This window comes from Hippocampus comes, unplaced genomic scaffold (genome assembly GCF_001891065.2).
Source record: "Hippocampus comes isolate QL1 unplaced genomic scaffold, H_comes_QL1_v1.1 scaffold48, whole genome shotgun sequence".
In the NCBI taxonomy this organism is placed as follows: domain Eukaryota; kingdom Metazoa; phylum Chordata; class Actinopteri; order Syngnathiformes; family Syngnathidae; genus Hippocampus; species Hippocampus comes.
Window position 1 is genome coordinate 1,032,548 of NW_017808403.1, and position 14,970 is coordinate 1,047,517.

Consider the following 14,970-nt stretch of genomic DNA (forward strand, 5'->3'; position numbering starts at 1 on the left):
GTTGGCACGGCCTCGAGCGGCAGAGAACCAGACTGGTTTGTCTTGAAACGGACAGGTTGCCCGGGTTGGCACACCGTCACGCTGACTCTGAACCTTCACCAAACCCCCCCACCTCCAAAAAAAGTAGTGCTTTGGCGCCATCTCGTGGCATCCTGGTTGAAGTGAGGTACAAAGTACGACTTTAGGATGAGAAGGCTTTGTCCCGTCTCGTAGCAAAGTGTTACGTTGGCGCCATCTAGCGGCATCAACAGCCGCCGCCAATGACTTGCAGATCGAGGCACCAATTGCTTGACGCGCATCCCCTGTTGCTGTTCACTTTTCACTCATCCTCCTATTCACGTTGGGCTTTTTTTAGTTTATGTTCTGAAAGCCCCTGAAAGATGCCACAAGGTACCTCGTATTCGAAATGCTGCTGCGCTCGTTGGCTAGCACCGCGATGCTGACCACCTGACAACCTATTTGTAGCTCCTCACGATGAATACTTTTGACCCTTTTGCCTTCTCAACCCAGTTTACTTGGGCGTAAGTAACCCAGGATCGTCTCGATTCCGTTTGGAACGCCCGCTGGGCGATTTTGCCTCATTTGGGTTGCTTTTAACCCAACGGTTTTACCAGTGTTCCAAAGCCCTAAGAATTGGTGTCAAGGAAGTATGGCACGTGGACGTGACAAGCGTGTTCTGTCGGGGAGGAGCTCACTTTGTCCTGCGACATTCCGGAGAGTCTTCATACGCTTTTTGTTTGTTGGCGATCGAATCATCTGCAAGCTGTTTTCATTATTTTTTTGAAGGCTGGAGTCAGATGATTTGGCGTCATGGTTTTGTGGTATGTTGACAATGAAGCCATGAGCTGAAGTGGCGCACTCTGTTTTCCAGGCGCCCGTCCAGCCCACGACGCCTGTTTCGGAGACGTCAACGCCGCAGGAAACGCTTTCGGGAACTGCGGGAAAGACGAGCGCGGCAACTATGTCAAGTGCGCAAAAAGGTGACCGCCAAAGGGCGTGGCGGCATCTGCCGCCACGTCCGCCGGTCGGAACGAGCTGTTTTGCGGCACCCCGGGGGAAATCGGACATTCGCATCATCCTTTCCGGTGTCGAGGCGAGAAACAAATAGGCTGCTGCTTTGACTCTTTTGTCCAAAAATGGCACCGCTGACTGCGCATACTGGAGATGATTTGTGGGCTCACGTGTTCTCCCCCTCCAACATCTGTTTTGTTTTTTTGTTTTTTTTGAAGGGGGGGGGTGGCGTTGCCATGGCACGCTGCCGCTGCTAATTAATGGATCCAAATGAGCAATTTAGTTATGTTAATGAACCTGCGGATTAAGGAAGTTGATTGCTGCGCTGCCCACAACGATTATGCGGCCCCCAGGAATCATTAGACGTTGTTGCGGTCGCAGCGAGGCTGATTAGAGGATATGTAAATGCGATATCTCTCCCCTGTTAGAATCTGCCTAATCTTTGCATTAGTCACTGCAACAACTCTGCTTCATCCTCCTGTAATTGTCAGCCCTTTTTTTAAATTTTTTTTTATTACCCCTCAGATGGTGCGCGTGAGTTTGTGTACTTTGCCTGTTTTCATTTGCATATCAATGAGGAAGCCATTCGACAGAATTTTGACAAAGTGGAAAAAGGCCCCAGTTTTTTTTTTTCTTTTTGTCATTGGAAAGTTATTCACGTGAATAATCCCCTCATTTTTGTGCATTGGAAAAAATCCTAAATTGTTGCTGTAAATGGAAGCGGACTTTTCCCCAAGTGTGATTGTTGTTTACAGCCACTACATGGTGTCGTTACATTCTTAAGATTCCGTATGTGGAGTGAATGCTCGTATTTTAGGGCAGCAGACAGGTCTCGGGTCGTTCCTTTGTTTTTGTTTTTTTTTTTTCATTTTCACTTTTGTTTTGGGGGAAATTCAGTTAGCCTTGACGAATTGCCCGCTAATGTCGTTAGCTCGACAAGTGGAGTTTGATTTCATTTCTTTTTCCTTGAAGCGTTTCCGTTTCTATTTAATTTCGTGAGCAAAAACACTTTTGCGATTGTTTTGGGAGTGATTTCGTCGGTCTGCGTTGACTCGCGTCACCTTGTGTCCAGTGACGCCAAATGCGGGAAGATCCAGTGCCACAGCGCCGCCAAAAAGCCCAAAGGCACCAACGCCGTGTCCATCGACACCACCATCAGGACGGGGGGCGTCGAGGTCAAGTGCCGCGGCACCTACGTCTACAGCACTCAGGACGGCCAGGGCGACCTGCCCGACCCCGGCTTGGTCATGACGGGCACCAAGTGTGGCGAGGGCAAGGTCAGTCGCGGCTTGCTTAACACCCCCCCCTCCTCGGCCGCACAATGACATCTGTGCATTTGTTTGCTCCGTCTTTGAGCCTGTTTGCGCGTTTGCGGGCGCTCGTGAGCTTGGACTCTGCGTTTGATTCTGACTCACTTGCGTGTGTCTTCCCAGGTGTGCCGCGACCGCCGATGTCAAAACGCATCCTTTGGCGAGCTGGAGACTTGCATGTCACGCTGCCATGGCAACGGGGTGAGGACACAAAAGCCGATCCGACCGTCACGCCGCGCCGCTTTTCGCAACAACGGCGGCAATCGAGACAATAGGAAAAAAAGCCAGCCGTGTCTGTCAGGAGTTGAGCCAGATAAGGAGACGACAGCATGCAAGATTCATGAGTCCAGAAAGCTCTTGACGGGTCAGCTGGCTTTTAGCTGATAACGGAACCAGCAGCTGGAAATGGCCGCGTAGGTCAGCATATTCCAGTCTAGTTCCCTTATCAAGTCATCTGATGTTGGACTTGGCCACACTCGTGCGTGTGCGAGCATGCGTGCGTGCGTGCGTGTGTGTGTGTTTGCACACGTTGTAAAATTCATGAGGACATCATCCAGACTGGGCTGGGCTCTTCTTCTTTTTTTCCGCTTTGACTTGATCTTCTTGCCCGCTGCGCCTGCTGCAGGTGTGCAACAGCAACGGCAACTGCCACTGCCATCGAGGTTGGGCGCCCCCGTACTGCGAGAAGCCGGGACTCGGCGGCAGTGTGGACAGCGGGCCTGTGCAGTACGACAGTCAGTGCACACATGCACACACACACATTTGAAACCAAAACTGTGAACTGAAATTACATCTGGCCGCTGACAAATACAGAAATTACATCTTACGTTTTATAAAAGTGCAATGAGACGTTAAGATAAATATAGATTCTTATTTGTGTTTTCACATGTTGCAACTTTATTGGAATTGTCTTTGTGACGAAAACAAACTACAATTGTTGTTGTATTACATAATACATAGTGAGTTTTGCGCTCAATAAGCACTCCATATATTTAAAAAAAAAAACACCCTAATACTAACACTAAGCTAAAATGAAGCATTTTGGAACCGAACAAAATCGAACAAACCTTCGCTAAAAACCTACATCAAACTGCATTAAAAAAAAGTCCAAATGTACTCAAAACTAACGAGAATATCAAATCCCCAAATATTTTCACCCCAATGGGCTCGCTTTTAAAATTGTGAAAAACAAAACATAGTCCTGTTTCGGAAGACAGTGGTCCAATTTCCAGCGTGGTGCGTTGCAGGTCAGGTGGGCTTGGTGGCGGGCCTTTTGTTTGCCTTCCTGGTGGTCCTGCCCGGCGTGCTGCTGCTCTTCTACTGCTACCGGATCAAGACCTCCTACTTGCACAAGTGGCTCGCGCAGAGAGAGAAGAACAAGAGCAACAAGTAGCGTACCCGTTCTCTCACTTCAATTAGCAACTTTGAAATGCGTCCACATTTGCGCCTCGTAGCCTGCCTTTGTCAGTGCATGGGCGTGCGTGTGTGTGCGAAACAGCTTAGAATATGAGATGTCATCCATGTCTCTAGTTAGGTCGACATTTGGTGCCGATAACTTGGTTTGTGGTTTGGTGGAGTTAGCGGCTAGTGGTTGCGATGCTTGGAATGCGCCCTCTTGTGGTCAGGATGGAGACGGAGAAAGCGAAGAACAGCCACCTGAATCCTGCCTTTCACCTGAAAGTGGTCGGCCCAATCAGCAAAGCCAGCAGCCACAAGGGGGTGAGTTCAGCACATTTTTTTTAAAAAACGAACAAACAAAAACAACTGAAGTTCATGTTTGGTTTTGTCTTTGTCCGCCCTCGAGCTCTCTGCCACCAGCAAAGAGGTTCTTCCTCTCCGACCAGACTCTGCGGCTGCTGGCATCCAGCCGGTCAACATCGTGCGGCCCCTGCGGCCCGCCCCCTTCACGAGGGACGTCAAGGGGCCCCGGCCGCCCCTCTCGTCCGCCCCACGGCCATCCACGCAGCAACTGAGCCCGCCCAAGAAGCCCCTTCCCCTCAACCCTGCGCGATCACCTCTGGTGAGACTGCCTGGAAAATTATAGCAAGTTCAAGTCAAAGCATGTTTTTCCCCATTTTGGGTGCCGCTCTCGTCATTTCTGTCCAGTGGGGACGGCGATTGTCACACGCATCGATGTGTTGACAGAATATAGTTCACTTGCAGAAAAGTAAAGTGTGAATGCGAACCGCACCAAACAAAAATTCAGTCCTGACCAAACAAGTGGACCAAAGGACTTTTTTGGTGTGCACGGGCGCTACCACCCGAACTGTTGGTTGAGTGTCTAATGACCGGTAAGCTCGCTCACACAGTTACCACCCTATAACCTTTCTCTTCCCCCCCCAAGCCCAGACCGTCACCCTTGCCCCCCCAGAGGCCCCTCCCCCTCAGTCCCACCAGAGGAGGCTCCCCAGTGAGGGTGCTCACCCCGAAACCGTCGCAGAGCCTGCGGGTCGTGATGCCCACAGCCGGAGGACTCAAACCTGCGGGCAGAGTGTCCGGCGTCCCCCCTCACAGAGCTCTCAGGTGATTTTGCCGATTTGCTGAAAGCACTGGGACGAACAACAAAGATAATTGTAGAGTCATTAAACATACGGGGGGGGGTTAGTCGTTTCTGTGTTATTCTACTGTACAACTAATGGAACATAAAATAACACGACTAAGAAATGAAATGGACCAATCAGGAATAATAATTACGCCTTAAAATGTAAACATAATATTTTGAAAGTTATGATCCTACATACAGCGTTAGCATCATTGCTACTTGCAAATATGACACGATTGATTGCGACTTTCATCCGCTGGCTGCTGGCTAGTTATTAGCGGCTAAACTGCTAATGATTACATGGGCAGGCTGTGCAAACTCCGCTCGCTTTTTCATGCTTTCCACTTGATCACTAGGGTGCTGCTTGTTCAAATGATTCAACGGGTTTCATGTATCGACTTGTTTTGACTACATAGCATGCACAACAACCTCCTCCTTCACATCGCCAAGAGAGGAACTTCTCTTGTCCAAATAGCTTCGTCTTTGGAAGTCATGGCTACCCATCAGCGGCGCGTTTAGCTGGCTGTACGTTTGGTCAATTTGATACTCTCACTTTGTTTACTGCTTCTTCTTTCGTTTATTAGCGAATTCTGTTGATTTCAACTTGCAAACCAATGTCAGAATGTGGCTCGAATCGCGCACATTTCCGCCACGTCCGGTGGAGTCAATATGCTCACAGCACAGCTGAGCGGCCCGGTAACGGTCCGCGGACCGTTAATTGGAGACCCTGGCCTTCGAAGATATGGGTAATTTTCATATAATTTGATCAATAACGATAAAGAAACCAAAAAATATAATAATTTCGCACGATTCTAATAACGGTGCGCTAGTTCCGACACACATATCTCAGACACAGAGCGAAAGGGATACATAATTTGTTGTGAAGTTGTCTCATTTTCCTGGTTGGGAATCACTGCTTGAAGCAATTCCTTGTCTCCCCCAGACCGGTGCCAGGTGCCAAAGCGGACGCGACGTCGCCTCCGTTTTGAAGACGGCCTTCCTCTTCTCCCTCCAAGCCATTTTCTGTGTTGCTCAACTACCGAGCGGTGCCGGCACAGGACGGCGTTTTGACGAAAGCGACGGGTCGGCGCGCTGGAAACATTTGGCACATTTGACGCAGTTTTGCACGGAGGTCTCGCAGACTGAGATGGAGCAGCACCACAATTTTTGCCAAAATCGTTTCTTTTAAAGTCTTTTTTTTTTTTTTTTTTTTTACATTCTTTGTACGTGCAAAATGTCATCGTGTTTACAATTTGTCGTGGATTTGTGTTCTGTGCCAAAGAGGTCTCTCCATGCTTGGGGAGGGGGTATCCAGAATTGCTTCAAAATCCTCATCACAAGTCCACTTGTCAATGGAAAGCCGTTTGAGCAGTTAGAGGGCAAGGAACGCACTCTTCCATGGACCATAAGATGGATCTCAAGGATACGGAACAAACGCTCAAAGAGTCTCAAGCCAGCCGCTCACCGACCAACAAGTACCATACTTAATCTTGATCATCTCGGTGAGATGAGAAGATTCCAAATATGATTTGGGGACTTCGGTGTAGTCGGTGTGTGTACCAGGTTAGTCACACAGGTTAGACTGTGGCACCGTCTAGTTCAAGTCGCTTGGTGTATGGCTGGTTTGTGATCCCTAACTCAGATGCCTCTTTTCAACACTGTTTACATGTTGAGCGAGGACTTGATGCAACCCCGCCGCCCTCTCCGTTAAGCCACATACTGAAATTCATGTGAATGTCTTTTGCTTTGTGTCACCATTTTTGAAAAATTACATAAAATCTTTTTTACAAAATGCTCTCCACTCTCCTTTTGCTCCTTTCCAAAATGGTGAAATTTGGACAAGCCACTCTTCTACTTTTCTCTGAGTGTCATTGGCACAGACACATACATATCTGTAATCCAGGATTCTTGGGACAAATGTTTTTAAAAATATATAACTGTGTGTGTGTGTGTGTGTGTGTGTGTGTGTGTGTGTGTGTGTGTGTGTGTGTGTGTGTGTGTGTATGAGAGAGAGGGGGGGGGATTCTCAAATATGCGAATCCGCGGGTGCCGAACCGCGAGTGTGCAGGAATTGACCGGAGAAACCGTCGTTTGTCCTGTGTTACTCCTTCTGACCACTAGTCAGCAGTAAATGCATCTTGGCGTCAGCTTGCCAACCTCTGAGGAAGAAAATGATCATTTCACTGCGCATGCGCAAAAAAATGTCACGTTAATACAGGCAAGATGTTAGCGCTGAAGTTCTCGTAAATTCTCTCTTATTAATAATAGTCCCCCGTGACTGTTCGGCACCGCGGAAAGAGCACGCCACGGCCAAACGAAAGCGAAGCCATGACAGCGAACGAGGATCAAGAGGTAGGCCGGCAATGGACGGTTACGCGACCAAATGCTAACTGGCTAACGCGAGCGAGTTCGAACTGCCTTGCGAGTCAAATTTGTTCACGTCAGCTCAGCTGTTGTGCCTGTGTTTTAGATGGAGTTGGAGGCTCTTCGCTCTATCTACGAGGGTGACGAGTGTTTTAAAGAGCTTAGTCCAGTTTCTTTTCAATTAAGGGTGAGTCCTGCTTATTTTTTGGGGTTGGTGTAGAATTCAAAGAGCAGAATCACTTTTTTTTCTTTTTAGTGTTGTTGAAACATTCCGGCTGAATGCTTTTGACAAGAAAAAAATGTTTTCACACACATTGCGAATGGGGTGGACTGTGCGATTTTTCTTTGTCAGTGCTTTCACCATGAAATGTTTTACAAACCCAAATACGTATGACGATAAATATCAGATTGGTTATACATCAATATCTTGCTCGGTTAGGTGAAATATTTCAACAGGAAAAGTGTGGGTGTTTCGACAGCCCTTCTGAAACATTGCAATGACCGCAATTCCTTGTCAGCTTTGCAACGAGGGCCTGTCGGCTGTCTGATTTAAAAGGCCAATAGGTAGGGAAAGAGTTGGATGGCTACGTGATTCAGACTTTTGTTGGAGACAAAGTCATGTCTGAGAAGATGCGGGTTAAATAAAGTTAGACCCCATTAGCTCTTACACTCAGGAATTATAGTTCACAGTCATCGAAAAACACAACAATGAGGACATCACTCAATTAAAGTGGGTGGCCTTCGATAACAACTTTAAACCGAACGAATGTGACGGGATTTAAAAGGGAAATGGACCAACTATTGGAATCGGTCCGAATGATAACCATTACATTGACAGATAGGAGACCTGGAGGACTCCAAAGCATTCATCTTGGACATCACGTGGCCAGAGGCATACCCCGTGACTGGTCCTCAAATCTCACTGGATGGCTTTTTTAACAACCGAATGTAAGTCGCCTGTCGGAATTATCCGTAGGGGCGGGGGCCAAAAATGTAAAAAAAAAAACAAAAAACGTTTTATCACCAACTTCAGCATTCCCGAAATCAAGCAGCTTATCCTGTCCAAGCTGGCGGAGCAAGTGGAGGCCAATCTGGGCGATGCCATGACGTACACCCTGTTCGAGTGGGCCAAGGAGAACCAAGAAGCCCTGATGGAGAACCACAGACCCGTGGTCACCGCCGTGGTTCGTTTCAAGCTCATCATAGAGAGTCGGGAGCGTAAGCCCGGGCACTGACCGCTTCCTTCGCTTCGCCGTCAGACTTTAACATCCAGCGGTGAGGCAATACCGAACGCTGTGACAGCCAAAAAGAAGGAAAGGAAGGAGCAGCTCACAAAAGCGCAGAAGAGGAGGATCATCAGTCGGACAGGTTGGGGCGGAGGATTCGGATCATGAGCAGCCAACAAAATCATTGCCATTTCTATAATGTGGGCTGCTTGATCCTGCTTTCAGATAACAAAGGGGAACTGCCGAGAGGTTGGAATTGGATTGACGTCATCAAAGTACGTACGCCTCCAACGTTCCTCTACATGACTTGAATCATGGAATGCAATTTAACCTTGGATTTTATTTTATTTTTTTCCCCTCCCCCATCGTTACAACAAACTTCCAGCATGTAAGTGGCCAACACACCCCACCGGAATCCGTTCTCCAACAGTTTCTTTCATTGTTATTGTGGTTTTGGTTCTACTTGTGTTGCAGCTGAGTAAAACGGGAGGCGGTAAAGATGACGATTAGGCCCCCGAGTTGCCGCCTCGCTGCCGTTTACAATTTGAACGGGAACGTCTTTGTGCCGCCGCCTACCTCCAGGTCACTCGAATGCATGGCCACCGAGCGGAGGCAGAACTTATCGGCGCAATGTCATTCGTGTTTCATCAAGGTTACTTGAAAGCCTTCCGTTATGAAAGTACCAACTCTCACTGCCAGAACCTTGAAGCAATTCGCCTTGCAAATGGATATTTTGTATTCTCGTGAGACTCGCCGGCAAATAATTCCATCACGTTTGACTTGACTATTTTCTCATTTCAGGTTGACCAGATTTTATTTTGTCTATTCAAATAAAACCCCATTTGGAAGCACCTGCTGCCGAGGGGACTTGATATTGAATTTTTGTTGTTTTTGGTCTAGATGTGATTTTAATGAAAGGCTTTGCTTACCACCCGGTGTTCAAGAACAGCGGGGGCATTTGGCGTCAATGAAACCATCACCGGGCAAAGTGTAGTCTGGGTTATGACAACGTTATGAATGAAATCGAGGAATAAGCATCGCTAAGAAAATAACATTCACCTGAAAATTCAATTTTTATTGGAATACGACGACATGTAAATCTGATACTTTACACAAGTAGAGTCAGTGGACTGTCAGTTGTCGTCACCATTAAAATCCTCCACTAAAACTGAGGGGATCTTTTCTTGAGGTCTGCTACTGCTTTGCGAGTTTATCTGCCGAGCTCGGTAAAGCTTTTTCAGGGACGTAATCGTTGACCACGTCCAAGAGCCCCCTTTTCAGGGATTTTTCTAACCTTTTGGAAAACTCCTTCTTAAACATGTTCTCAAAGAAGCTGTGGATGTCATGGGCATCCTCCATTGACTGGATGGATTTGGCCCTCGTGCACTCGTCCTCCTCCTCATCGCTGGGCGGCAACTCGACTGAGATGATAGACGAGGCGGAAGCCTCCCTCGCACCTTCGTCCAGGACGTTTGCATGTAGAGGTCTCGCGCCTTTTCTCTCGCCTTTCCCTTTTACTCTCTTGCTCTTCCTCCGGCCATAGTGAGTCTTCCACATTGACTTGACTTTTTTGAAAATAGGCCTAATAGCCGGTTTTGCTCCAATGCAATCCATGATGGCACTGGGACAGTCCTCCAGAAGTGGCTGGATCCTCCTCGGACGCATTATTTTCCACCTCTTCCAAAGGGATGACCTGGTTTGACGTTGCGCTGGTGATGTCTTTTCCAGGTCGGCCGTCTCTTCGGATGAAAGTTCCTGCTCTGAAAATTTGATGTCAATGCCGAGTACCGCTTCAGATGAAGACTTGCTGGATAGCCTGTCTTTGGACAATTTCAGCTCAAGTTCTCCCACCAGTTTTGATGAGGACCTCCTTGACAGTTTCGAGACGGCATCGACTGCCGCCAGAGATGAGGACCTCCTGGATATCCTGTCTTCTGACAATTTTGAGACGGCATCGACTGTTGTCCGAGATGAGGACCTCCTGGACTTCCTGTCTTCTGACAATTTAGAAATGGCATCAACTGCTGCTTTTGATGAAGACCTCCTTGATATCCTGTCCTCTGATAATTTCCGACCTTCTACTGCCGCTTGGGATGAAGACCTGCTTGATACCCTACTCTCCGACAGTTTCCGAACATCTACTGCCGATTTGGATGAAGACCTCCTTGACACCTTGTCTTCTGACAATTTAGTTACAACCCCAACTTCTGCCGGGGATAAAGACTTCCCAGATAGCCTGTCTTCTGACCATTTAGAAACAGCCCTTAATTCTACCGGCGATAAAGACTTCCCAGATAGCCTGTCTTCTGACCATTTAGGGACAGCCCTTACTTCTGCCGGAGATAAAGACTTCCCAGATAGCCTGTCTTCTGACCGGTCAGGTTTAACCTCTACAGACAAAAGGTCCAAAATGGCTTCGGCTGATGGCGTCTTGGCTAGCATGTCGTCCGACAAGCTTGTGTCAATCTCAGCTGCCGCTTCATTAAAAGACATCACCGACCCCCTGCCTTCTGGCGATTTAGCATCAACATCTTGTAGTGTTCCGACTGACGGGCTCTTTACATCAAACAAAGGAAGCGTAGCATCAACTGCTACTTCCAAAAGACGCTTCCTTGCTTCCTCTTCCTCAGACAATTGAGGATCAGCGTCAGCTTCTGATGAAGGCCTCTTGACATCAAACGATTGAAGAGCAGCATCTACTACATTTTCCACCAGAGGCTTCCTTACTTCCTGGTCCTCGGACAGTTGAGTTTCAGCGTCAACTGCTGATTCTGATGAAGGCAGCTTCGCTTCCCTGTCTTCGGGCGACTTGAGATCATCCTCTCCGGCTGTTTCAGATGATCTCTTCGTGATCTTGTCTTCTAGCCACTCAAGGTCAGCATTTACAACCAATTCTAACGAATGCCTCTTCGCTAGCTTATCCTCTGGCCCCTGAAAATCACTATCTGCTTCTGATGAAGACATTCTCGCTACTTTGACATCTTGGCCGTCTAGATCGGCATTTGTTCCTAGTTCAAATGAAGATGTTTTTGCGAGGCTATCTTCTGGCCACTGAAGATAACTATCTTCTAGTTCTAATGAAAGCTTCTTTGCCATTGGGTCATCTTCCCCCTTGGGATCAGCATCTACTAATTCAACTGAAGTCCTCTTTGCTAACAGGGCACCTTGCCACTCAGGATCAGTGTCTACCATCTCTAATGAAATTATATTTTCGACCGTGTCTTCAGGCCACTCAATATCAGCATCTTCAGCTTCTTTGGATGGTCTCGTTGCTACCGGGTCTTCTGGTGACTTAAGATCTGCACAGAGTGCTTCTGATGAAGACCCTTTTCTTACCATGTCTTCTGGCCACTGACGGTCACCATCTACCACTTCCACTGGTGAATGCCCACACGCTACCTGGTCTCCTGCCAAGTTCAGATCATCTTCTACTGCTTCTGACGAAGGCCTCTCGATAACAACGTCCTCTGGCCACTTAAGATCGGCATCCGATGTTTCTGACGAAGACCTCTTTTGTACGTAGTCTTCTGGCGTCATCGGCTCAATCTCTACTTTTTGGGGTGAATACGTCATTGCTAGCATGTCTTCTGGCAACCCATGATCATCATCTACTTCTGATGAAACCCTCTTGGCTATAATGTCTTCTGGCGACTCAAGATCAGCATCGACTGCTTCTGGTGAATATCTCTTTTCTACTCCGTCTTCTGGCAACGCAAGTTCAGCATTTACGGATTCAGGTGAAGACCTCTTTGCGACGCTGTCTTCCGGCAATTCAGGATCAGCAATTCCTGCCACAGGTGAAGACCTCTTTGCTATCCCATCTTCTGTCAACTCAAGATCAGTCGGGGCTTCTTCATCCGATAAGCGCATCTTTTCCTCCAGTGCGTCTGGTGATTTGTTGCCATCAGAAGCGGGGGCTGCGGGGGTTCTACGCTCCGGTGAATCTTGACGACCCACTGATAAAATTTCAACCATGTCGTGATCGAGGTTACTTGCTGTACTTGTGCTCCCAAGCGATTCCGTTGAAATTCTTAAAGGATCGTCAAAGAGAGTCAGTTCACTGGTGTCGTCCAAGTTGCCCGGAGCACATGTGGCCTGATTGTCAGTTTCCGGATCCCTCAGTGGGGAGACCGCTGCTTCTTCCAACAGGTCAGCAGCGTGACACGTCTCCTCTGTTGCCACTTGACCCAAGATGTCTGGGTCTAGCGGCCTCTCATCTTTGCGGTCACTCGTCCCCGGCGAAGCAGCCGATGAGAAAAAAGCGGCCAGATTTGGCGTCCAGTTTTCCTCTGATGCGGGCGAGAGGCTGGCTGTTGATTCTCTCTCTGAGACACAGCATCCCTCCTCCGTCTCCCTCTCCGAATGGTGAGGCCCCATTGTTTTCTGTAAGGTCGACTTCATTTTCTCAACAATTGTTTTGCTGGCCGTGTCGATGGTGTTAACAACGGGATTGACAACTTGGCTAATCAAATCTTTGGCCTTGTCGATGAAGCAAGTGGGTGAGGCGCCGGTCGACGAATTGGGAGAAAGTGGGCTCTCTAATGTCTGAGAAAAGTCATCCAGATGAGTCTGTTGCTCATCGGAGGAGGCACTTATTTCCTCCTCAAAGATGCCGGTATCATCCTCTTCCTCGACATCCAAAATGTCGGGGTCTCGGGCCTTCTTCATGGCGCTCGTTCTCGCAAATATCTTGAGGGCCGACGCGGCACCGGCCTCCCTGCCCTCTTCCCGCTCCGCGATCATGAGCCGCTCGGAGAAGAAATCCTTGAGGTGTTGCTTGATCTTCTGCTGGGTGACCACGCCGTAGGAGGACTCGTCGATGAAGGAGTCAGACATGGCGCGCTCCTCCTTGTCCCAGAGCGTGATCAGCTCCCTCAAGTTGGCCACATCCAGGGTGCTTTTCTCAACGATGCTCTTGATGATATTGTTGATCTTGGCATCTTTGTCTTTGTCCTTCAAAGTGTAAGTCATATTCTGGAGTAGAAAAGCAAACATCGGATTAGCATGCCTCACGAGTCGAACTGACTTTGTGCACAGTTCGCAATTGTTTGAGGGCTCCGCCTGCAATACGTGGAATCGGTCAGTTGACATTTGTAACTATTGAAAACAACTCACTCACTGAAACACCTCCTACTATTCCTTCGAACAAAAGAAATGGGAGACCATCATACACCGCGCTCCAAATTTTTATTCTGCAACTGATGGTTTTCTCTGATTTTTATCATTAGTGTATGTAAACGGCACACGGGACAATGTTTTGAAGAGAAAAAACAATGCTATGATGTGTTAGGATATGCGATTTGGAAAATGGATGGACGGAATTTACTCCCAACCAGTTGATCATCACGCCGAGAGCTGTTTGCACTGTCCAAATCTGACAAAAACATTTGCATTCTAATTTGGAAGGCCGCCTCTATGTCACTTGGAGGAATCAAAACCATTTTAGACGCAACGACTTTTCAAGCTGTTCGCCGTCCCCAATTATAGTTCATTGTGAAGCTGACAAGGAGAATTTACCATTTGCATTTTTAAACGCCCAAATGTTCCGCGAAACCATATTTCGTCAAACGGAGCACATCGCTACGCTGACGGCGGGCAACAAAATTCAGACTTGCATACCGCAAAAGCCTCTTACAAATGATCGCTTCAGCTCGGACCATGAATGGCGATTATAGTGCGGGGACATCGTCTGCGGTGTGAGCCGCATTCATTACCTGGCCAGTCCGACGACCTTTCACATCGTCGCCAAACATCCCCCGTTGAGCAAAAAACTCCTTGATGCCATGTTGGATCTTCTCAAGGGGGAGGAGGTCGTTTCCTGGCCCGAGGGTGGGACTCTCAGCGCTCATCTCTGGGCCGTGTACGCACTCCTCGCTTTATCTGCTTCGGGCGATGTTTTCGGAGCTCGGGGCTCCGAGTTTGGGGCAGGATTTCTCCACGATCACAAACGCTCTTTTACCACTCCGAACTAGGCCAACAAAGGGCACTGAGATGCGACATCATCGGTCTTTGTCATGAAGCATCGACATAACGCTTTGTAGTCAAGGCGTGTCGCCGTCATCAAGGCAAATTACCCTGAGCATAAAGAGCTCCCCCCAACAGTCAACCCGGTCCCAAACCTTTAGCAGACTGAAAACCAGGTTCTCCTCAATGCCCCTCAGCAACAAAATGGGCCTACTTGGATCCATTTTGTGCATTGTCAGTGCTGCTTATACGCAATTGGGGGTTGGGGGGCAGACGAGCCGGAGTCCATACCGGCCGAGTTTGGACCCGAGGCATAGTTATCCCTGGCATCGATTGACCAGAGGAGCGCCGCGAGGGCCGGACGATTGTGGACGTAGTAAAGCTCATGATTATTTTTGATTAAGATTGAAATCATGATTAATTCGTTGACTTCAAAACTTCGTTTTGAGTCGTTGAATCAATACTATCATCTGCCTCATGCACCTTCGCATTGAACACTTTTAGTTCAGTTTCACTCTGCCACAGCTTTGTTGCCTTGCACATATTCAAACCA

General features: G+C 48.2%; 3 protein-coding genes across 3 annotated transcripts in view; 2 read left to right on the plus strand and 1 right to left on the minus strand.

Annotated features, from left to right (window-relative positions):
• The window catches only part of adam19a (ADAM metallopeptidase domain 19a), a 40,120-nt gene extending 33,462 nt beyond the window's left edge, over nucleotides 1-6,658 (plus strand). The window contains exons 13-22 of the mRNA XM_019858210.1: nucleotides 850-980; nucleotides 2,084-2,288; nucleotides 2,445-2,522; nucleotides 2,947-3,055; nucleotides 3,569-3,710; nucleotides 3,947-4,040; nucleotides 4,126-4,337; nucleotides 4,578-4,583; nucleotides 4,665-4,844; nucleotides 5,807-6,658. Coding sequence (XP_019713769.1) covers nucleotides 850-980; nucleotides 2,084-2,288; nucleotides 2,445-2,522; nucleotides 2,947-3,055; nucleotides 3,569-3,710; nucleotides 3,947-4,040; nucleotides 4,126-4,337; nucleotides 4,578-4,583; nucleotides 4,665-4,844; nucleotides 5,807-5,852 — 1,203 coding nt within the window. The 3' untranslated portion in view covers nucleotides 5,853-6,658. The remainder of the gene's footprint in view (nucleotides 1-849; nucleotides 981-2,083; nucleotides 2,289-2,444; nucleotides 2,523-2,946; nucleotides 3,056-3,568; nucleotides 3,711-3,946; nucleotides 4,041-4,125; nucleotides 4,338-4,577; nucleotides 4,584-4,664; nucleotides 4,845-5,806) is intronic.
• A 385-nt stretch (nucleotides 6,659-7,043) lies between these two features.
• rwdd (RWD domain containing 4) lies at nucleotides 7,044-9,384 on the plus strand. Its single transcript, XM_019858570.1, has 8 exons — nucleotides 7,044-7,215; nucleotides 7,334-7,414; nucleotides 8,066-8,175; nucleotides 8,261-8,411; nucleotides 8,487-8,595; nucleotides 8,679-8,728; nucleotides 8,839-8,841; nucleotides 8,928-9,384. Exons 1-8 carry the CDS (start codon nucleotides 7,192-7,194, stop codon nucleotides 8,961-8,963), a joined length of 564 nt encoding a protein of 187 aa, XP_019714129.1. The 5' UTR covers nucleotides 7,044-7,191; the 3' UTR covers nucleotides 8,964-9,384.
• A 126-nt stretch (nucleotides 9,385-9,510) lies between these two features.
• On the minus strand, nucleotides 9,511-14,898 carry LOC109508530 (uncharacterized). Its single transcript, XM_019858569.1, has 3 exons — nucleotides 14,168-14,898; nucleotides 12,259-13,427; nucleotides 9,511-12,198 (listed from the first exon to the last, which is right to left on the minus strand). The coding sequence occupies exons 1-3, from the start codon at nucleotides 14,300-14,302 to the stop codon at nucleotides 9,648-9,650; spliced, it is 3,855 nt and encodes a 1,284-aa protein (XP_019714128.1). The 5' UTR covers nucleotides 14,303-14,898; the 3' UTR covers nucleotides 9,511-9,647.
• Between the last annotated feature and the right edge of the window lie 72 nt (nucleotides 14,899-14,970).

What these genes read in the sequence shown, in the direction of transcription:
- rwdd (XM_019858570.1), top strand. Translation starts at nt 7,192, where the DNA reads ATGACAGCGAACGAGGATCAAGAG. An exon ending in GGCTTTTTTAACAACCGAAT is followed by an intron (nt 8,176 to 8,260) that starts GTAAGTCGCCTG and finishes CACCAACTTCAG; the next exon opens with CATTCCCGAAATCAAGCAGC. An exon ending in GACCCGTGGTCACCGCCGTG is followed by an intron (nt 8,412 to 8,486) that starts GTTCGTTTCAAG and finishes CTTCGCCGTCAG; the next exon opens with ACTTTAACATCCAGCGGTGA.
- LOC109508530 (XM_019858569.1), bottom strand. Translation starts at nt 14,302, where the DNA reads ATGAGCGCTGAGAGTCCCACCCTCGGGCCAGGAAACGACCTCCTCCCC. An exon ending in AAGGTCGTCGGACTGGCCAG is followed by an intron (nt 13,428 to 14,167) that starts GTAATGAATGCG and finishes TTTCTACTCCAG; the next exon opens with AATATGACTTACACTTTGAA. An exon ending in GAAGATGGGATAGCAAAGAG is followed by an intron (nt 12,199 to 12,258) that starts GTCTTCACCTGT and finishes CGTCGCAAAGAG; the next exon opens with GTCTTCACCTGAATCCGTAA.